This window comes from Eptesicus fuscus, chromosome 7 (assembly GCF_027574615.1).
Source record: "Eptesicus fuscus isolate TK198812 chromosome 7, DD_ASM_mEF_20220401, whole genome shotgun sequence".
NCBI classification, from domain to species: domain Eukaryota; kingdom Metazoa; phylum Chordata; class Mammalia; order Chiroptera; family Vespertilionidae; genus Eptesicus; species Eptesicus fuscus.
Genome location: NC_072479.1, coordinates 83,830,515 through 83,854,065, shown reverse-complemented (window position 1 = coordinate 83,854,065; position 23,551 = coordinate 83,830,515). Strand labels below are relative to the sequence as shown.

The 23,551-nt window shown below is 43.0% G+C and overlaps 2 protein-coding genes across 4 annotated transcripts in view; one reads left to right on the top strand and one right to left on the bottom strand.

The window, feature by feature from the left end:
* DUSP16 (dual specificity phosphatase 16) overlaps nucleotides 1-23,551 on the bottom strand; it is a 93,232-nt gene that overhangs the window by 22,207 nt on the left and 47,474 nt on the right. For both annotated transcript variants that reach the window (XM_028143946.2, XM_054719265.1), the window contains exons 3-4: nucleotides 12,451-13,043; nucleotides 11,365-11,503 (exon numbers count right to left, since the gene is read on the bottom strand). In XM_028143946.2, the coding sequence (XP_027999747.1) occupies nucleotides 11,365-11,503; nucleotides 12,451-12,678 (367 nt within the window). In that variant the 5' untranslated portion in view covers nucleotides 12,679-13,043. The remainder of the gene's footprint in view (nucleotides 1-11,364; nucleotides 11,504-12,450; nucleotides 13,044-23,551) is intronic.
* Nucleotides 13,654-14,191, top strand: LOC103285096 (calcium and integrin-binding family member 2-like). 2 transcript variants are annotated; one of them, XM_054719267.1, is made up of 2 exons: nucleotides 13,654-13,721; nucleotides 13,821-14,191. In XM_054719267.1, exons 1-2 carry the CDS (start codon nucleotides 13,655-13,657, stop codon nucleotides 14,189-14,191), a joined length of 438 nt encoding a protein of 145 aa, XP_054575242.1. In that variant the 5' UTR covers nucleotide 13,654. The 2 variants fall into 2 exon arrangements, with proteins under 2 accessions (XP_054575242.1, XP_054575241.1); XM_054719266.1 differs by having other exon boundaries at nucleotides 13,654-14,191.

Genomic DNA, 23,551 nt, shown 5'->3' with positions numbered 1-23,551 from the left:
ACTCTACAGATCTGGATGAACAGGCAGACAAACTGCAATGTTTAAATCCATATTTCTTTAGTATAAATATGTGTGTGTGTGTGTGTGTGTGTGTGTGTGTGTGTGTGTGTGTGTGTGTGTGTGTGTACTAGAGGCCCGGTGCACGAAATTCGTGCACGGGGGGGGGGGGGGGGTTGTCCCTCAGCCCAGCCTGCACCATCTCCAATCTGGGACCCCTTGAGGGATGTCCAACTGCCTGTTTAGGCCCGATTCCAGTAGGATTGGTCCTAAACGGGCAGTCGGACATCCCTCTCACAATCCAGGACTGCTGGCTCCCAACTGCTCGCCTGCCTGCCTGCCTTCCTGATTGCCCCTAACCGCTTCTGCCTGCCAGCCTGATCACCCCCTAACCACTCCGCTGCCAGCCTGATTGATGTCTAACTGCTCCCCTGCCAGCCTATTTGCCCCCAACTTCCCTCCTCTGCCGGCCCGGTCACCCCTAACTGCCCACCCCTGCAGGGTTGATCGCCTCCAACTGCCCTCCCTTGCAGGCCAGGTGCCTCCCAACTGCCCTCCCCTGCTGGCCATCTTATGATGGCCATCTTGTGTCCACATGGGGGCAGGATCTTTGACCACATGGGGGAAGCCATATTGTGTGTTGGAGTGATGGTCAATCTGCATATTACTCTTTTATTAGATAGGATAGAGGCCTGGTGCAGGAGTGGGGGCCAGCTGGTTTGCCCTGAAGGGTGCCCCAGATCAGGGTGGGGGTTCCCTTGGGGCATGGGGCAGCCTGAGCAAGGGGCCTGTGGTGGTTTGCAGGCTGGCCATGCCCCCTGGCGACCCAAGCAGAGGCCCTGGTATCTGGAATTTATTTACCTTCTACAATTGAAACTTTGTAGCCTGTAGTGGAGCCAAGCCTCCTGCATGCTCCATGGCCGGCAGCCATTTCTGTTTGGGTTAATTCACCTTCTATAACTGAAACTTTGTAGTCTTAAGTGGAGGCCTGGGCCCGGCCAGGGTGTGCAGAAAGCTTTGCTTCCTCCGTTGCCGCTGGCAACCCTGGCCTGGTCTCTCCAGCTCCGTGGCTGCCGCCATTTCTGTTTGAATTTGTTTACTTTCTATAATTGAAACTTTGTAGCTTGAGTGGAGGCTTAGGCCTGGCAAGGGCATGTGGAAAGCTTGGCTTCCTCTGTTGCCTGGGAAACCTTGCTCTCTGTGGCTGTAACCATCTTGGTTGGGTTTATTTACATACTCGCCCTGATTGGCTGGTGGGCGTGGCTTGGGCTGGTGGGCGTGGCTTGGCGTAGCAAAGGTGCGGTCAATTTGCATATTACCCTTTTATTAGGTAGGACATATACCCTACCTAATAAAAGGGTAATATGCAAATTAACTGTCACTCTGTCACAAAGATGGCGATGCCCATAGCCACAAGATGGCGGCACCCAGTCCCCTCAGCCTTGCCAGAGTCCCCCAGTCCTGGGGGGGCTGCCACTGAGAGCAGGCAGCGTGAGCGGCCTGGCGGAATGCTTGTTTCGTTGCTACAGCAACGGAGGGCCTCTGGGCAGCGGGCAGGGAGCAGCCGGGGTGGGACGCTTGCTTTGTCACCACAGCAACACCCGGCCGCAGAAGGCCTCTGGGGGACAGGAGGGCCGGCCCGCAGCCTCCATGGCTGAGCACAGGCCCGGAGAGGAGACGGCGGGCCTGTCTCCCAAGGAAGCAGCGTGGGTCCCTCCCACCTCCCGCGGAACTGGCGCAGATCCCTCCTGGCTCCTGTGTGGCTTACTGCATGCGATATCGCGAGATGGGCTACTTGTGTGCGTGCGTGTGTGCGTGTGTGTGTATGTGTGTGTGTGTATGTGTGTGTATCCCCCCCCAGGGGAAGGGAGGTGGAGAGAGTGATAGAAACATCAATGATGTTGAATCATTGATTGGCTGCCTCCTGCATGCCCCCTACTGGGGATTGAGACTGCAACCTGGGCAAGTAACCTATGACCTCCTGGTTCATAGATGGACACTCAACCACTGACCCACCGTGGCTGGGCCCATATTTCTGTTTGTTAGTCTTCCACAAATCCAACCAATATCATGCAAGTTTATAAATAAAAACATGTATTACTTTGGACAGAGGAAGTATTTCATATAGTTTTAAGGCATTCATAATTTATCTATCACTCTAATTTAACAACAACAAAAAAAAACCTCCTTCCTTTAAGTGCACCACCTTCACAATTCCAATCATAAATACCATTTTTTTTTTTTGTAAAAGCCAATGTGAGCAACATTCAATTTTCAGAGGAAAAAAACCTGCCAAGTAAAATAAAATACATATCACAACTCTACTAAACAATTCCAATTAGTCATTATTTTCTCTTCCCTCTGACCCTTGCAATCAGCTATAAATCACAATGTTCTTCTTAAAATGAAAGAATATTTAGATAATAAACAAAAGTAGTACTTTACTACAACTTAGTGATGGACCTCTATCCTTTATAGATAAAAGTTAATTCCATTGCTTTAGAGTTGGTTCCCTGCAGGGAGAAACAACTTCTCCACTTAAGCAAATAGGTATCAGAGCTGCCCAAAGTGGGAAGGAAGAATAAAGGCAACTCCCTCCCATTTTGTGAATGGATTCCATGGCTCTATACAAAAATAGTATTTACAACAAAGCTCTACATTATGAAAAACATTTATCTAAAAAGTCACATGCAAATTTATCTCTGTATATTAAATAATGTTCACATAATTTATATAGTTTCATAATTTTTAAATACAGCTCTCCAGTCATTTAACCCTTTAAAAAACAAAGACCCCCTTTTTGTGACATAAATATAACCCACTTATTTACTGATTCTAGAATGTATGGAGGAATTAAGTGGAGTATACACTGCACCTGTAGAGAAAAATATAGTTCTCTCCATACCGAAAATAAAAATCTGCTACTTTGCTACTGTACAAAGGAGACAACCCCAATATTAAAAAATGAAATGCTGAAATGCATATTTCACAATAAAGTGTTGTAATTGTTATTAAGAGTAATTATTTTCTGCTTTAGTTTGAAGTGAATGATTCAGGCAACTTTGTCCTCTAGCTACTTAAAAACAGACTAAAGTATGATTATAATTCTTCCAGGGCCCACAGACTGTATACATGGAGAGTTGAAACTAGTTAAATAAATTGAAAACAAAAATAAAGGCAACATAATTTTATACCCCCAAAGAAATCAAACAAAAATATCTAACTGTAATATTTCAATGCATATAGACTGGTCTGAGTAAGCCAGGCAACATGGGTTTGAGCAACAATTTCAAAAAGGGTAGAGAGATGGCTTGCTTTTCTCAATAACATCAGCAGCACTCCATCTGTGTTCTATCTACTCAACTCTCCACTGAGCAGCCCTGAAGCAATAAACAGCTCTGAAGAGAAAAATCCCAAATGATATAAACCATTAGTCTTAAACTCATCCCAACCATTCTATCTACTCGAGAGGAAAGTGAACAGATATGCATTTCTGTAAAGACCCTCCAGAAAGTCTAATAAGTAGCCTCTACCTCCTAAAATGTGTCCCATAAATAATTATACAACTCTCCCCTGGGGAATGAGAAATTCTATCTAATCTAATTTTGAATTAACACAATTATCACATATAATAAAAAGTAAAAAAATAAAAATATCTTCCCTGACCAGTGAGTGTATCTAGATATGGCCTTGCCAACTTAGAACTTGTATAAAATGAATAACAATCATCTGGCAATGAGTATTACTACTGACCTAGTCTTTTGAATTATCTACGTGTGTGTCCTATGACCTCTTATTTCTCCAGCTATAATACATTGTGAATTTCATGGGGATAAGAATTACATCTCACACTCCTTTGTTTGTAATCACCTCAGCATTTAAGCACAGTGCTTGGCACATAATTAGAATTCAATAAGTGTTTATTGAATCCTTCCTTGTTACAATGAATAGCTGTTGATGGATATAAGTCTTGTATATTTTTGGTGTTCAAAAGGATTTCCTGATTCCATTCAAAGCCGAAAGCTATGTGGGTAAGGGTGGGGGCCCAGAAACTGCTTCCTATTCCTAGACCACAATGCCCTAGGAGACTCTCAGAGTGAGAGGCAGCACAGGGCAAGAAAAACATTTTCCGCACACACCCTTAATGTGCTTCTGCCTCACTCAGGGAACTGTACATGAGAGGTGGAGAGAGAAGGTTTTTCTTTGATGCCCCTAAGTCTAGAGAGTCCAGTAACACCTCCATGGTCACCCCAGATGAGGATGAAGTGGCTGCTGGGTATGTCCACAGTGACCAGCTCAGGGCACAACCCAATGAGACTGTCAATCAGGAGATAATGCTATGAGTCAAGAGGAAAAAGAAATATGAGTCTGGTCTCTGGAGAATGACTCTTAAGAATCAAATTGACTAACTAGTAAACTGTCCCTGAATCACCATACAACTCACTTCTCAGGCCTTCTATGTGAAACTCAAAGCTTTCTAATCCCCAAAGCCGGCTATCCCATAAGACCACTTCTATCAGCAGTCCTCTTTGTCCAGCTGCACACTTCCCTGGTGACTTCAGAGAGCAGTAAGGAAGTTGACTGTACCTGTCCATAGGGTTCACACTAAGTTTAAAAAACATTTAATGAGCACCTACTATGAGCTGTACATAGTGCTGGGTGAAGGGGACAGTGGTAACCAAGACAGAAGCCCTCTCTGGAATTGTCAGTTTAGTAGGATACACATTAACCAAATAATTAGATGAATAATTAACTAATTATGGTAGGTAGCCAAAGGAGTGTATGTAACAGTGGAAACCAACTTTGCCTGGTAGCTAGGGAAGGCTTGACAACCTCAATGAATCCAGCAGGACACACAGAGGTGGGTGGGGGAGAGGCCCAGGGAGATTGATGCTGCAGGCTTGGAGCACTGAGATAGGCCTGCAGAGCTACAATAAACAAACAAAAAACAAACTGAGGGCTTAAAGTAACATGAGATGAAGTTAGGCAGGAGCCAGTCACTGTAGGGCCTTGTGAGTCAGTTAAGGATTTCAGAATTTATCCTAAGAGCACTGATGTTTATTAAACTAGAGAGTGATATAATCAGAATTAAATTAAAAATATAAAATAATCCCTGGCCTGTGTGGCTCAGTTGGATGGGCATCATCCCATGCATTGAGAGGTCACATGCACTGAGAGATCAGGGCCTATGCCTGGGTTTGGGGGCTGGATCCCCAGTGGGGGGCATGCAATCAATGTTTCTCACTCCCTCCCCTTTCAGCTCTCTCTAAAATCAACTAAAACTTATTTATACATATATAAAATAAAAATAAAATTTTGGCTACAGTATGAGTAATGGATTGAAAGATGGCAAGACAGAAGATGTGAGAAGACCAGTGAAGAGGCTCCTGAATCAATTTGAGGGAGGGATGATATTGGCTTGACTTAGTTGGTAGCAGAAGAGCAGAGGTCAGAAGAAAGATGTGGCGACTGAGTCGTGACAGGAGTTGCAGCCCAATCCCCAAAGGCTCACAATGCCCACCAAAAAAGGTACAAATCTGTCCTTCTGCTTTGAAAGGCTTGCGTAATTTGATTTCATTTCCTCTCAATTCCTATTTCTCCCCTTCACAAAAAATTCCACTCTAGTTCTTGCTGCCCCATAAAATCTATGTTCATTCCTGACTTTTTTAATCGTGTTTCTCCCCTCAGCTAAAATGTCAAGGACCTTGCCCACCCAAATCTCACTCATCTTTCAAGGTTCGATTAAAATTTCACTGCCATAACCAAATCTTCCCCAACTTGCACGGACTACGCGGAGTCATCCCTTATCAATACATCATACAGTTTAGCACATGATCACATGCTTCTCTGTTTCATCCACTTAGGTGTGTTTCCCCAAATTAACCGCTAGGTGCCCAAAACAGAGGCAAGCCTTTTGCTTTTCTGGTATCCCACCCCCCAGAGCCCAGCCCAACCACAAGAGTGTCCATCAAGCACTGAGAGGCTGAATGAAAAAGTCTGGACCTGGCGTGGCTCCAGAGCACACAGATGACACTAACACGACCGGGGCGAGGGAAGACTGATGTCACCGCTGTCATCGAGGGTGCTTTTGTTTGCCTTGTGCAAAATAGCAGGATGAGGAACTGAGGAACTATCTTTAGTCTGGTCTGCAGTCCATTTTTTAAAAAGACACAGCCTCAGGCATTATGTCAGCCACTGGTAGCTGGGAAATGACATAAACTGGCTTACCACACACTGGCAGGTAGCAATTGGGAGAAAAGATGATCCAATTTGGATAACCTCATGCAAACGGAAGCTCAGAGCAGAGCCAGCAAATACGCGGCAACCAGTAGGCAAAACAGCACCTGTTTTTAGTCCGTTTACAGTGGGTCTCAGTCACTGTGGCTTTTTAAACACGAGAACTGCCAATTCCTGAATAACTGCAGTACTTTTACTGAACTCCATTAATATCACTCTCTTTTATCACCAGGATTTGAAATGGGCTGACTGAGGATTTCCCTTCCGTAGACGAAGGGACAGAAGAAATGCCACACCAGACCACAGAGCCGATGGTAACAATAGCAAATACTGCAAAATCTATAACCAGAACCATCGGGCTCTACACTATTTCCATCAGGAAGAATAGTAATTGATTCCATTAAAGCAAAGCTACAACTGCTGACTGACTCCAGATCCCTGTTAAATAGAAAATTTAGAGCTAGGAGTAAATACATTTTTATTCACTCCTAGCTCACATTTAATAAAAATGTATTCACTCCTAGCCCTAACTTCCCTAGCAAATCTAACTCAAAACAAATAAATGTGTATTTGGCCTTTAACCACAGCAAACATTAATCTAAGACTGTAGCTGTGTTCAGAGACGGAATGTTTATAAAAGCCCTTAGCGTTGTACCTAACACTGTACCTAATAGTAAGTGCTTAATAAATGGCATCTTCTGTCATGGTTCAGAGCTATACTTCAGCATAGAACAGAGTACGCAGACTTTCATTTGGTGATCCCCTCTGGCTAAAATAACTTAATGCTTTAAAAATTTCGGTATACAGGATATTTTTATATATTGCTCATTACATAAAATGTGAAGAATATGACTCGGAAATCCACAGAGGCTGAGAGAGAGCCACCACAAAAAGAGCCTTTCAGGATAAGCCTGGTCTGAAATGGGCACACTGGGTCCCCAGTCGGCTCCTGGTGCATTCCAGAAGACCCTGGAATTACTGCGGATATGGGCCTTGGGCTCACAGTGAGGACAGGGAGGGCTGGGGAGAGTCACCCAAGGGCTGTTATTTTCCTCATTTGTAAATGAAAGGGCTGAAGTCTGTGATTCATTTATGGTTTTTTGCTGTAGGGTTATCGTGTGCCTTGTCACAGGATAGAAATAAGTGCTGTAGAATTTTTAAAAACTGTTGTGGGTCCCTTCTGCTTTTACTCAGAGTTATAACAGTAAGAAAAGAGAAAGAAATAATAGAATAGTATTTTTCATCTATAGGTTGATCTTTATTTTTACTAAAATAACCCATTCATTATTCTTTTCTCTGTTAGCAAATTCAGTCATTTTTTCCTTCTATTTTTACTTTCAACTTGGTACCCTTAGAAATAGAACAAAGGCAAGTAGAATAAAGTGATATATGATAAATAAGTAAAGGACAGGAACTAAAATTATTTTTTAAATGGAACTAGTTTTCTGAAGGTTAACAAGACCAAAATAGTTATCAATAAGTCAATGTTGGCAGCTATTTTGTTTTCTAACTCATAATAGGTTTTTTTTTTAAAAAAAGACTATTGATACAGAGATTTCACATGCATTATCTAATATGATCCTCACAATAGGATCCTTAGTTCTAAAGTCATTTTTGTAAAACAAATATTATGTCATACCCATTCTGTCATTTTATTGATTCGAATTCTTAAGTCTTATTTTTAAAGATGGTTGTGAGAGGATGTACATCTTTAACAGTGCTTATTTAATAACTGACTTTGAAATTTTTAAGTGGAAAAGTGGGAGACTTATGGCTAAACAGAAAAATCACTTAGACCATTCTCAATTCAGTGGATTCAAGAACTTGTATTTTCCTATGAGTAGCGAGGTTTCAGAGCTGTTAGCTCTCACCAAAGTTCAGTATTTAAGGATCACCTAAATTAGCACTGTTTAATTGCAAGAATATTTTTATTAAATCTTAAAATCATGTTTAAATCTACTTACACAAATGGAAACATTTTCATATCAGATACTTTTCCCATAGCAGCAATATGCTTGCTCTATCTGAATAAATACACTTTGGAAATTATTTCAATACATTCTCAAGTTTTGCTCCACTTTTAGTTTCATTACTATGTAATATAATCATTTATATTCTAAACTAATAAAATGAATCATATGAAATATAAATGGTATAAACCTATATGCAAGCTGATCCTATATAATAAAAGCTTAATGTGCTAAGTGTCCGGTCGACTGGTTGGCCATTCAACCAATCAAAGCATAATATGCTAATGATATGCTAAGGCCGCCCAACCACTCGCTATGCCATGCACTGACCGACCACCAGGGGGCAGAGAGTCCACCAGTCAACCAGTCGCTATGATGTGCACTGACCACCAGGGGGCAAATGCTCCAACTGGTAGCTTAGCTTGCTGCTGGGGTTTGGCCAATTGGGACTGAGTGAGACAGGCCGGACACATCCTGGAGCCCTCCCATGGTCCCTCCCTGGCTGGGCAACCTCCCACGTCCCTCCCTGGCCCCAATTGTGCACTGGTAGGGTCCCTCGGCCTGGCCTGCACTCTCTCACAATCCAGGACCCCTCAGGGGATGTCAGAGAGCCAGTTTGGGCCCAATCCCACAGGCCAGGCCAAGGAACCCCACTGGTACACGAATTCTTGCACCAGGCCTCTAGTTTATATATCAAATATTTATTAAAAGTTTAAGAAGTGCCCTGACCAGGAAGCTCAGTTGGTTAGAGCGTCATCCCAATGCACCAAAGTTGCAGGTCCGATCCCCAGTCAGGGCACATACAAGAATTAACCAATGAATGCATAAACAAGTAGAGTAACAAATCAATGTTTCTTTCTATTTCTCTCAAATCAATTTTAAAAAATTTTAAAACTTAAGTAGTGCCAGAGCCCTAGCTGGTTTGACTTAGTGGATAGAGTGTCAGCCTACAGACTAAAGAGTCCCTGGTTAGATTCCGATCAAGGGCACATGCTGGGTTGCAGGCTTGATTCCCAGTAGTGGGAGTGCAGAAGGCAGCCTCTCATCATTGATGTTTCTATCTCTCTCTCCCTCTCCCTTTCTCTCTGAAGTCAATCAATCAATATATATACATATATATAAAATAAATACTCAAAACTCTTTTTTTTAAAAGTGCTAGAACTTGTGGGGAGCTCAAGATGAACAAGACATTGTCCTCAACTGAAAGAGAATCCAGTGGGGAGTTAAGCTAACAAATGAAAAAGATACATCTCTCTATATAAAAGCCTAAGCGATCGTTATGACCAGATGACCGATGACAGGCCAGTAGCTATCACATACACTGACCACTAGGGGGCAGTTGCTCAATGCAGGAGCTGCCCCTGGTGGTCAGTGCACTCCCATAGCCAACTTCCTACAGCTGGCCAACCTCCTGCAGTCCCTCCCCCCGGCCAGCCAGCCCCAGTAGGGATTGGGCGAGATGGCCCCGATCGCACCCAATCTCTGGCCAGGTCGAGGGACCCCACCCGTGATGAATTCGTGCACTGGGCCTCTAGTAACAATATAAAGTTAAATAAGATTTAAAGATAAAAATTAAAGATTTATGCAGGATAGTATAATATGACTATCAAATTAATCATTTTGTTTAGCATACTGACTGGGCTCAGAAAAAGGGAGTTGTTCAGGCAGGGGTTAAGGTCCTGGCTGAGGAAAGCCGCAGGTGTGGCCAATACAGGCAGAGTTCATTGCAGAACCGAGTTCTAAGTCTTAGGCTTAGGCTTGGGAATCCAGTCTCACTGGTCCAATTCACAGGATTCCAATGCACAGTCCCTCACAGTGGCCACAAGAACATGAAATGAGTTCCCAGACTCACCAACCTAGTTTGGTGGAACTCTACTAACAGTTGTCATATTTACTCCCAATAAAAGAATGTGCCTATCAACCAGAGCCAAAACCTAATACTATAATTCTCAGTTACAAAATTCTGAAAACTACATTCTAAGAAAAACTGGCTTCACTTAAGAATACTAACTGAGAGATCAGACAGAATCATAGCATAAACAAAAAGTGTGGCAATAGCTGATCTGAAAGAGACAAGAAACTGCCCTGTTCTTTGAGAACTGAAGCAAAGGCCAATAGAGAACTGGAGACACAGAAATCTTATCTAAACCTGCACAGAGTTTAACAGTGTTCACACACCAAAAACTGATTAATCTTACTCTCTTAAAACTGAAATGTTTATACTTCTAACAACAAATTGCCAATAACATCAAGTTCACTTCACCCTCCTTTCAACAAAAGACTAAAGGTGTGAAAAGGATAGTATCAATACCTTGTGTTTTTAGATCACATTTTTAAAAGCACTCCTGCCTATCACTGTGGTAGAATCTGCCAGACACAACAGCTTTGAGTTAAAGGTTACTGTGCATTGTCAAACTGTATTCCCAGCTCTGTGATCCAGTGTGTGAAAGGGCTTTATCAGGGGAAGCAAAGGATGAACATTCTGCTTTGGAATTCAACAAGACAGAACTCCCACACCACCTTCCTTTGGGGCAGATATGAAATATTTAGTCTTCCCATGTACTTTGTAAAAATCATCTGGTTGCCTACCATTTGCAAGACTTCCTTTCAGTTGTAAAAACAAAACAAGTAAATATGTTTTAAAATATTTCCCTTAATTATCAGAAGAAATAGTCTACATATATCCTCTCCCTTCCTCATTGTTCACAATGTCCAAGAATTGTGATCTGATCGCTGGACTCTACTTCAACTATAAATGTTTAATAAGAGTTTGACACTAGAATACTGATCTGGTTCTTGCCACAGGGGGTGGCAACTAACACCAGAGCAGGAGCTGAGATGTAGAGCACCTGGTGTTCCTAGATCATGGGAAGCAGCTGGTGTTGAGCGATCTATGTGCCACACAGAGCTATCTATGTGGCACTTCTAGTTAATAAATACCAAGTGAAGGGGCATTTGAACTAAGTCAAAAATTCACTGGCCACTGTGTAAGGATGACAGTATTTGAGCAATAGAATAGTTACAGCAATTAAACAAATCATTGGCCACCACAACCTCTAAGTGGTGATGAGCCACTGTACTTTGAGCTCACTGTGAAAAACTGCTTACTCACAGAGCTCAACGAGATTCTGAGTCCTTTCATTTCTACCTCAGGCCTTACCTGCAAGCAGGTGGACGGAGCTGAAGCACTTCTCCAGTTTACCCAGAAGTACAGTGAGAAAACAGTCTGAAGATAGAGATGCAACATCCTGGGAGCTCTGATCGTAAACTACAACCTTCTGACTGCAATCAATGTCGACCTAAAATGCAAATGTGAGACTGTTAGGAAGGACATGGAGAAAAACAATCCCAAAAACTGCTGGTGGTGAAGCAAATGAGTACTTCCTGTTTTCAATTAAAAATCTGAGGGGGGGAAATAAAACACGAGATACAGTCAACTTACTGGATAAACCTAGCATACACCAGGTAAATGGTTTAAATGCTTGTAAAAATCAACTTTTACAGGCAACTTGATGCTATTTCTGTGTAGATGTGCTAAAAACTACTTGGCTTTAAATCCTTAACACTCTAAAAGGGTAAAGCATAAAAACAAAATAAACCTAACAGTCCTTGAAATAAAAAAACATTTAAAAATGGTTTCTATATAACAAAGAAATCAGTTGAATAAAATTAAAACATGAACTCACTTTGATTCCTGAAGAAAAGAAATAGCCTTATCTATCACAAAGATGATATTCTGGATACTAGGAATAACTCCTTGAGGATAATATGCTTACGTCCTGACCAATGTTACCTTAGTTTCCCATAAATCAAAAGCACTTTCTAATATAATTTTTCTGTCTTTCCAAGGCAATTGAAAAGAATGATTTCCTTTCAGAAAATTTGTAGGTAATACCCAATAATGGATTAATGCCTTGTCAATACATATACTATTACATGTTAATACATAATTACCAATAAATTATTAATAATAGAATTATTAACTATAACTTTGTATTAGTGTTTAATTTAAAAAAAACAATTTTAACAAGTCATTAATGAAAAAGCAGTCCCTGACCAAATTAAAACAAGTTAACCTCTCTGTTCAGTTTAGAAGTATTCTTAAATGTGACAGTTTGGTTAATAAATTTATTGAGGCATCAAACTTCCTCAAATTATTTTCTCCCCTTAAAATGAGGCTTTGTTTAAAGTTATTCCCCATTCAGTGTGTCCATTTATTCTAAAAAGAAAAAAAGAAAGCATTTACCTTATGTTTTGCTGAATGCTGGATGAGTTCTGTAATTAACACTTTGTCCTGTTGCAACCTTCGCTTCATAAGCTTGGAACAGTTGATATTAATGGCTTCCAAAATGTGGGATGTATTGTATTCCACAAATGGCCGGCTATCAATTAGCAGCACTTTTTCCGTTCCACTTTCCAGCAGAGCCACCAAGCTCTCAGTAACAATTTGAGTCCCAATCATCTCATGGGCCATGGCAACAGTAAGTCCTCTTTCCCCACCTCCTCCCTTAATCTGCCACGATGATGTAATGGTGGTGTGCTCAAAGGCTCAGCCACTCCATTGTACTAACATGTCTGAGGTCAGGCTGGTGGTAACTGGCAAAAGGAGAGTTAAACCCATTTTCAGCAAGAGCCCTCCAAGTGAATGTCTCTTTCTCTTTCCCGTTGATGTGCTCTTGCAAAGGATTCCGTCCACAAAGCAGCCCCTCACATTTGATTCATAAAGAGATGACTGGAATAACCATCCCACAACAAAAGATGCTTTGGGGCAGCCGGTGCATTACGTCATTCTTTACCTTTGCTCCCTCGTTCCAGCAGCTTGGCACTGGGCTGAAAAGCCTACATGAAGGGAGACAGACAGAAAACAAAACAGGGGGTCAAAAAAAGAAAGAGCATCGGATTAGAGAGAGTATATGATTCACAATATTTACTCCATTAATCTAATTCCATACTTGATGCACTGTTTCATTTGAACAAACAAACAAAAAGGACAATTGGGTATGGCTCAGAAAAGCATTCTAATGATAATTCAGTTTCACCTCAAAATATGAAAACACAGAGAAGACAAAACAAGACACATTCTTGAATTATAATCACCAGGGGCCTGGAACGAAATGAGTTATAGCATGAAATTAAGAGCTATATAAAGCTGCTTGAAGTTTTATTATTCCAAATGGTTATCCTCCCTTTTCTTTGCTTATTTCTTAAAAAATAGCACAAAAGAACAATAGCCTAGAACAAGGGTAGCAATCCCCTATTTTTCAGAACAACAACAAAAATATTTTCTAACTCTCTATCCCTCTCTCTTCCTCTCTGTAAAAAATCAATAAAATATATTTTAAAAAAAAAAATATTTTCTGGTAGCCATGCCCCTCCAGGGGACTGCGCGGCGGGATGCGCCAGGAGCGGGGCGGCAGCAGTGGGAGGCGGCGCCCGGGTGGCCGCGCACCATGGGGAACAAGCAGACCATCGTCACGGAGGAGCAGCTGGACAACTACCAGGACTGCACCTTCTTCAGTAAGAAAGACGTCCTCAAGCTGCACGCGCGGTTCTACGAGCTGGCCCCCAACCTGGCCCCCATGGACTGCAGGAAGAGCCCCATCGTCCAGATGCCAGAGCTCCGGGAGAACCCATTCAAGGAGCGGATCACGGAGTCTTTCTCGGAGGACGGTGAGGGCAACCTCACCTTCGACGACTTCGTTGACATGTTGTCTGTGCTCTGCGAGTCGGCGCCCCGCAACCTCAAGGCCAACTACGCCTTCAAGATCTACGACTTCAACACGGACAACTTCATCTGCAAGGAGGGCCTGGAGATGACACTGGCCCTGCTGACCAAGTCGGAGCTGGAGGACGAGATGGTGCTGGTGTGCGACAAGGTCATCGAGGAGGCCGACCTGGACGGAGACGGCAAGCTGGGCTACTCCGACTTCGAGGACATGATCGCCAAGGCACCCAAGTTCCTCAGCACCTTCCAAGTCCGGATCTGAGGACGGCTGAGGTCCCGGGCCGGACGCCCACCATCCGTCCACCTCTGCTGTCTGCACAGTTTTGACCTCCCAGATCCCAATGGGAGCTGCAGCCTCCGGGGCTGACACCCATCTACATTTCCTTGGCCCTTTCAGCAAAAAATCCTTCACCGGGAAAGGAGGGCTTGCCAGGCTCCTGGGGTCCAGCCCAGGCACCACGGCCCCTCACAGGCCCTCCCTCTGCCCCCCAACCACTCCTGTGCCTGCTCCTCTCCTCTCAGAAATGCCCTCCCCCCAAGGGGAAGGCCGGCCACCTGAGGGGAAAAGGGGGGAACCGACCTGTCCATGTGCTAGAAACACAATCGGGCCACCCAGGGCAAAGGGAGGAAAAGACAACGAAATGTTTTTTTAAAATATATTTTTATTGAATTCAGAGAGAAAGGGAGAGGGAGACAAAGAGAGATACATCAATGATGAGAGAGAATTGTTGATTGGCTTCCTCCTGCATGCCCCACACTGGGGATGGAGCTCGAAACCCGGGCATGTGCCCTGACCAGGAATCGAACCGTGATCTCCTGGTTCATAGGTCATTGTTCAACCACTGAGCCACGCCAGCTGGCTGGGCGAGGATGAGATTTTCATGAACTATGCAATATTTTTGTTTTGTTTTGTTTATTTTTGTTTTTTAAATTCTTTATTGTTTAAAGTATTACATGAGTCTTCTTTTCCCCCCATTGACCTCTCCCCCGCCACCCCTTCCCCCAAGCACAAGCCCTCACCCCCCCTACTGTCTATGTCCATTGGTTTTGCTCATATGCATGTATACAGTACAAGTCCTTTGATTGATCTCTTACCCCCACACCCTCTGCCTTCCCTCATAGGTTGGACAGTCTGCTCCATGCTTCTATATCTCTGGTTCTATTTTTGCTCATCAGTTTATGTTATTCATTCCACAAATGAGTGAGATCATGTGATATTTATCTTTCTCTTACTGGCTTATTTCGCTTAGCATAATGCTCTCTAGTTCCATCCATGCTGTTGCAAATGGTAAGAATTCCTTCTTTTTTACAGCAGCGTAGAATTCCATTGTGCAGATGTACCACAGTTTGCTGATGATTCACAGACTTGTGGACAGTGCACACCCAGGAGGATGCCTCGTGGTTGGGAAGGGCGGACACTGGGACAGGGCCCACGGTTCACATAGCTTCACACTGGGAAGGGCAGGGAGGCGGGGCGGGGGGGCGGGGAGATGAGATGGGGGCAGGTGGGGCAGGCAGCAGCCCAACTGTGGGGTTGGAGAAAGATTGCACAGCCTATGCAATCTTTCTATGCAATCTTTCTCCAACCCCATGGCTGGGCTGCCGCCTGCCCCACCTGCCCCCATCTCATCTCCCCGCCTCCCCGCCCTTCCCAGTGTGAAGCTATGTGAGCTGAGGGCCCCAGGGCCCTGTCCCAGTGTCTGCCCTTCCCAACCACAAGGCATCCTCATGGGTGTGCACTGTCACAAGTCTGTGAAATGAGAGTAAAAGGCTTTCCTGTCCCAAAAAAAATTTTTTCTGATGGTTTGAGAATTACTGTAATGGTAATTATAGTACACATACACACACACACTCACACACATATGCACGCACACCAAGGAGCAAATAGCACACACCCCCTTAAATTGCCCTCAGGAAAGAGAGGAGAGGCAGGGAAATGGGAGGTTCTATAAATTCCAGTTGCCTTTTAAGAAAGATTAAAATGGCTGATATCCTTGCCATACCAACCTCTGAGCTAATTGATGGGGACTGTGATATACCCAAGACAGTCTCAGCTATAACCCTGGCCAGTCCCCCAAACTCCCCTGGAGTTCCCTGACCCTTTATAGCCTTGTGTCTCATTCTTAAGAGAATCACTGACTCCCACCTTAGAAAATCTCACACCCTAAACCTGGGACTCAAGGACAGCAACCTACACATAACAAAGCCCTTCACACTAGACCCAGTGCTTCCCTGTCTTGCCAAACTCCTATAATCAACCATTTCCTAATGGACACTAGTTGGAGTTTTGTGTCCACAGCTTGGACCTCACTCTGGCCTTCAATATTCTCAGATTCCTATCTCCCCTGGTCCATCTGTTTATATGAAATTCTCTACTCCATAAAACTAGATGTCTATGGGCATTCAACTTCTAGAGGATAAGCTACTTGATGGCAGAGGTTTTGTATTACATTTCTTACCTCCACAGTGCTTTGTGCTTAAGATAATTTGCAGTATTATAAGTATAATCCTCCTTTTTCCAAAAACAGTGTAAGATACTGAGTAAATATCTGATTAACTGATTTCAGATCAGGATGGTAGGGCCCTCAAACATCACCGGGTCCCACTTCCTAATTTTAGACTTACAAATTAGAAACTGAGGCACAGGGAAGAGGTAGGAGAACACAAAGAGAAGTGGCCTGGCCATGTACATGTTACATAACTTTGGACAAATCATGTCATCTCTCTGAACGACAATTTCCTCATCTAGAACATGTGGATGTAATATTGGCCTTGTCTCCTCACAGTTTGTTTTTAGGACAAAATTATCTAGGTTCTCTAAATCAAGTAAGTGAAAAAGCAACTACACATCATTATACAGGGAAAGGAAGGGAAATGGTGAACAGAGCAGCCCTGCATCTGGAATCTAAAAGACACCACTCAGCAGCTAAAAACAGAAGCGACTCCATCCTGCCACAGTCCAGCTTCAACCAAGCTGTGTCCTTCATATGGAGCCAGACACACAGTGAGAAGGCACCTGAGAAATCATCTCATCACCCCCACATTTTACAAATCAGCTCCACAGACTACATTATTTATCCATTTCTTGTCTTCATTATATTAAGGCATTTATTTTTAGTACAGCTTAATGGCAAGAGGCACAGAAGTCATCTCCATCTTCAAATGAAGAAGCCAGGGCAGAGAATTTGTCCTAGCCAATCAACTAATGCACTTACAAAGCACCTGCCAAGGATACAGCGCTGAACCAAATCAAGTCCTGACTGCTCAGTGACACAGTTCACAGCCATGTAAGGTCCTGTACGCAGATTGTCTGATTCCCAAAGCAGGGCTCCTACTACTGGGTTACCCTGTTTTCCCTAAGTGCCCGTCCCATAATGACACTGAACTGAGAAAGAATGACGCGACTTGTCCGTGAGGGTGCCCGGGTGGCACAGAAAGTGGAAATATGAGAACAGGAGCAAGTGGACTCCAACAATGGCCCCGAGTCTCCGAGTCTGATTGGCTCCTCACAATGATAAAATCCGGAGGGGACAAAGCAGTTATCTGGGTTAGCAGATCAATGGACAAAGGGAGGGAGATGACAGCAAACATGCAAAAGCTGACTTAGAAAGTTCTCATCTTTGCTTCCCTTCAGCCGAATCTCATAAGCCCAAATCACTGAAACCAACAACAGGTTTCGGCAAACCATTTTACCAAGCAGAAAACGGTCATTCTTACCCAGAGAACTGGAGCCAGGAGTTCCACATACAAAAAAAGACACTTTCCTGACCAAGCAAAGGTCTGGTCAAAGTGACCCTAAGAGGAGAATGTGATCGAAGCAAAGGATGGAAGTGACATGAGGACCCCTGTCCTGAGGCCAGCTGGAGCCGTCCTATTATGCCTTTATGCCCAATGTCAGATTTCCCCCAAATCGACTATGGCAGAGGCACGTGTGTGTCGTCTCCCTTCAGAAGACAACTAAGTAACACTTTTCTATACATACAATAAAGCTTCCTGTTTCTCTAAAATAAAAACTAACATTTATCATACTAAAGACCAGTAACCTTAATCAAGGCCACGAAATAAACATTTGCAAACTATTTCACTTTCAGAAGTAAAATTTTTTTAAACTGTATTTACAAAGGTTTAGAGATAAGTAGGGGCTTAATCACAAGGAACAACAACAGCCTGTAATTATTGGAATCGAGAGTCTAGGTCAGTGGTCGGCAAACTCATTAGTCAACAGAGCGGCAAACCGCGGCTCGCGAGCCGCAGTTTGCCGACCACTGGGCTAAGGCAACATTTTAGTATAACAAAATGACTATACAAATCAGGGAATAAAATGGGCAAATTCCCTTAAAAATGCCAATTTGGGTAGAGCTTACATTCCAGCAAACCATTTGTTTTATATTTAGAACATTTAATATTAACATGAGTTGTAGAAGAGCCTTTCCCCTTTAATACACAATTTTTACAGTTTTTCTGTCATTTATGTTTTAGACTCCATTTGGTTACATACATAAATGTATCTTTGATTTTATAATGAAAATCAAGAGTTTTATCTATTGAAATTCACTCTGCATCCAACTTTGCAAGAATATCAATGAAATAAAGTATAGTACTGCCCTGGCCAGTGTGGCTCAGTTGGTTGGTTGTTGTCCTTTGCACCAGAAGGTTGCTGGTTCCATTCCCACTCAGAGCACATGCCTAGGTTGTGGGCTTGATCCCCGGGGAGGGGGAAGGAGAGGGGTGTGCAGGAGGCAAGCCGATTGATGTTCTGCTCTCAGATAGATGTTTCTCTCTCTCTCTCCCTTTCCCTTCCTCTCTCTCTAAAACCAATATAAAAATCTTTTAAAAATAAAAATATTTTAAAATATTTTTTAAAGTATACTACTAAATTAGTTGTGGTCAGAGAACCATAAGTCAAGACTATTTTAATGATAAGGTAAAGTTGTGGAAGGAATAATATAAAGCCCAACTGTTTAAAAAAATTTGCCATTAATTAGCTACAAGGAAAAATGTTTTGTTTTTATTTTCTTCAGTACTTGTAGCCTTTAAAGCTAGTACCCAACAAGAAAATTTTAAAAATATTAAAGTCCTTCTTAAATTGTTCTATTAAGCAGCTCTCTCCTCTTCTGAGATGAGGCACCAGTCTTTTCAACTTACAGATGCAATCCTGGCTTCTAGGTCAGGCATACCGACACTAGGTATATATTTTACACACACACACACACACACACACACACACACACACACACACACACACGGTGAGAACCCTTCTCAGGCACGGTTGCCACATCTACCCATGGGTTATTTTCTGTCAACAGCCAACAGTCCTCTGCTGCCCTAGCATACCCACCCCCACCAAGAGCCACACAAGGCCCACAGCACGAGGGCCCTGAACACCCCACTGGTCTGAAAAGTGGGATCCATGAGAAGGCAGGGTTACCCTCCGAGAGGCATGTTTCCATTTTAAACACTTCTTTTACACAAGTCCTCAGGAGGAGGAAAAGGATCCTATGGCTATGCGGTGCTTACAGGGCCTGTTCAGTGAGGAGAGTGACGGAGCCTTATTTTTTGAGCTTGAGCTCAAAGTTCAAATTCTCAGAGGATTTATGGGAAGGATATAATCAGGTGAGAAGTTTACTTTTATTAAACTACAGGCTAGTCTTAAATTTTTTTCCCTTCAATAAAACTGAAGAAATAGGCAACAAGATACACCAAACAGCTTTCCAGTAGAGCCTTAAGCATAGACTTTCAGTAACAGAAAATATGAACAAATCACAAGGGAAAAAAGCAAGCTACGACGTCTGGAAGCAAGAACACACTGCACACTGACCATCTTCACTCTACACCGACTAAAGCAACTTTGCCTCATATGCTGTGGGTTAACCCTGGCAGGAACTCTGAGGTCTGATATCTGATAAAATATATTCAATTAAAAGCACACACACACCATATTAACCAAAGCCAAGAAGGCTATATGAGCTTCATATGCTTTTTAGTTGCTTATTAGTGTCTTCACTATATTTTCTTACCCCAAAATAGAGGACACATATTCTGACACGTGGTGGCAATATGGAATAGACTGCTTGAAGCACAACTGTCTAGATAGTAACTAGACAAGCCGACAATACTTGTTAGCACCATAAAATCCAGTCACCTCGCACCAACTTAACAGCATTGTTGGAAGAGCCCACTCCTACCAGAGGCTCCGGTGTTCACATATGTCTCAGGGATCCACAGATAAAGGCTGGAAGAGCTGCCATCCTCCACAGACTAAACGTAATGCCTTTGCTGCAGATACAGGCCAGCCCGGACGGAGTCCAGATCTGGGAGAAGTCCTCACCGTTTCCGCTAAGGGAGAGCCCTGCACTCTTGGAACTGGCTCAGGTGGCCCCGTCTTTCTTTCTTAGCACTGCCTCCTGGTAATGTCCACCTGTTTCACCAGCTCCCCCTTCCCTGATCCATCTAAGCTCTCCTCTTCCTTCCACCAAGCCATGTATCTATCCTAGACACAGCCCTCGCCCTCCAAGGCTCCCTCACGTACCCCTCTCCATTTAATGCTTCCTCCTGGCACCCTGTCTGAGAATTGACTTGCCCCTTAGAAGAGGGGCCAGGAGATGAGGTGGCGGGAGTGGGAATGGAGTTGCTGGGCAAGAGAAAATGTGGCCGGGGCCTGGTTCAATCTAGGAGTTGAGGAGAAAATGTTTTGGAAGGATATTCACAATAAAGATGGGCATGAGGTCCAGGAGGAGAGATTCAGAACAAACCGAATGGAGGTCAGATGGTGCATCTTGGTTTTCTTAACTCGTTCAGCCAACTAACAAGTAGTTACTCGGCGGCCTCACAAGGACCACGCACTGCTGTGGGAAATGCAGCAAAACTGAACTGGGCAAAAATTCCTGTCCTCCCAGAGTCCCTCATTTAGTGATGGGAAACACATCATAACCAGCAACAACAAAAGCAGAGCATGTTACATGACAGATGGTGTAAGTGCTATGGATAAAAAATAAAGCCGGGAAGGAAGGAGGAGAGTGGGGTGCGTGGTTAAAATGTTAAACAGAGCAGTCAGAAAAAGCCTTACTCTAATGGTTAAGTCAAGATCGTGAAGGAGGTGGGAGTGTATGTGGATACCTGGGGGACTGCAGCTCTCTGTCTGTGTCAAAGGCTTGAGGCCGGTGAGTATACTGGCCAAGGTAATGCCAAACTGGGCAAATGCTAATAAAAAATGTGGCAGGTGTTCAGTTTTTCTTCAGAACTATGATTACATCTACAAAGCATCTCCAGATCCTTGAACTTTTAAAATACATACACATGAAAATTTAGCACAATTTCTTCCATAAAGCTACACAGGGAGAAACTGTGGTTACTATATTAATGCATTATTTGCCAAAGAAATACTGTAATAAGAAAGATTAAGTTAATGATAACTTAATACAATTCTTCCAACTCCACGAACACTTTGTACCTAATAAAAGAATCTTGGTTTTATAACATAGACTATAGTAAAATATCAAAGACACGTTAAACAAGATGTATACTTGAATAGGTCTATATAACAAGGAAGTAGTTAATTTAAAGAAGCATTCCAGGCAGCCGATGTGGCTCAGTGATTGAGCGTCAGCTCTGCACCAAGAGTTTGCTGGTTCTATTCCTGGTCAGGGCACATGCCGGGTTGTGAGCTCAATCCCCAGCAGGGGAAGTGCAAGCGGCAGCCAATCAATGTTTCTATCTCCCCCGCCCCCCTCTCTAAAAATCAATAAAAGTATTTTTTTTAAAGAAGCATTCCATTAAAATAAAGAAAAATGCTTTCTAGGAGCTCTCCCTGTCAGAAGGTGTATCAAATACCACAAGGATTTTGTAAGCTAGATTACTCAATTCAAGGGGCTGTAAACTAATGTAAGTTTACAATCTTTATCAATGCCCCATCTTTAGCCCGCCCCACCCCCCAAACAACAAAATCCCACTGGATGAAAGATAAAGTGTACTTTCCTGACAAAGAGCTAACTTACTAAAGATACTGCAACCAGGGTCAACACCTAGACATTTTAGTAACATTTAGTAATATTTAATTTTCCAAAGAAGATCAGAAGGCTCTGGGAACAAGCAAGAAAAACAATAAAAAATCATTGACTCTGCCCTAGCCGGTTTGGTTCAGTGGATAGAGCATCAGCCCTTGGACTGAAGGGTTGTGGGTTCGATTACGGTCAAGGGCATGTGCCTCGGTTGCCGGCTGGATCCCCGGCCCTGGTAGGGATGCATGCAGGAGGCAACCAATCAATGCGTCCCTCTCACCTGAGGATTTTTCTCTCTCCGTCTCTCCTCCTCCCTTCCACTCTCACTCTAAAAAAATCAATGGAAAAATATCCTCAGGTGAGGATTAACAACAACAAAAATCATCACCACCAAACCTCCCACCACCTCCCTTGAGCCCAACTTTATAACAATAATACTCCAGAACTAAAATGCCAAACTACATTCTCCTGAAGATAATGTCAAAATAGCTTACAAGAGTATTTTCAAGGTGCCTTACAAGAAGCTGCCTCACCTTTCAGGTAACACACACGTGAAAAACATTAGGAAAGGCCCACAGGGGCAACAGAGGGGATTGGCTGAGTAACTTACAAATTATGAAAAGCCCTGCAGCACAGCATCATGCAACATTCTAAAAGGGTGGTATAAAAGTATAGTGTTTGACATTCAAAGATGGTCATGACATAGGAAGAGAATAAAATCAAGTTACAGAACAGTAGGTAAAACAGGACATCAAATACCCACATAGATACAAATCGTTCTTCTTGGGTAAAGAAAGGTAATATATTATTTTCCATAATCTTGGAAAGTGAAAAAAAATATTAGAAAAAGGGCACGAGGGACTGACATACCCCTAGAGCCAGGTAGTAGTGTCTGCAGCAGTCCTGCCTGCACTCCCCCTCCTCAGTGCTGTTCAGTGTGGGTTCAGGCGAGGTAAGAAGATGCACTAATACAATATAGGATAATTTATGTTTACCCTCAAGGTAAAAGCTGAATTTCTGCTTCACAACCAGACTTAAAAATAATTACTTTCAATAACAATAATGTTTGAAAGGGGAGGCAAACAAGAAAAATTAAATTTTAAATCACACACTCGTAACTATACAGCTGGGCTTTTAAAACAGGTCAGCTGGAGGATGACTCATAATACAAAAGTTTTTTTCTGTATACAAAGAATTTATAGCTAGTTTTCTTTTTAAATCAATATATTCCCTAACACTCTTTTTTTAAAATACATTTTTATTGATTTTTATTGATTTCAGAGAGGAAGGGAGAAGGAAAGACAGAAGATAGAAACATCAATGATGAGAGAGAATCACTGATCGCTGCCTCCTGCACACCCCCTACTGAGGAGCAAGCCCGCAACCCAGGCATGTGCCCTGACCGGGAATCAAACTGTGACCTCCTGGTTCATAGGGCAACCCTCAACCACTGAGCCACACCAGCTGGGCCCCCAACACTCTTAAAATGTATTTTATTTGATAAAGTTTCAAAAACAAACCTGTTTAAAGCACTGCAAGTAAAACATAGTATGACTTTCATTCGTCTCACTGCAAAAGCACAAAATCTTTTGACAAAGTACATGGTGAGCAAAAGGAGGTTTATA

Bases quoted from the DNA above. Each gene is read 5' to 3' on its own strand.
- LOC103285096 (XM_054719266.1), top strand. From the start codon at position 13,655: ATGGGGAACAAGCAGACCATCGTCACGGAGGAGCAGCTGGACAACTAC.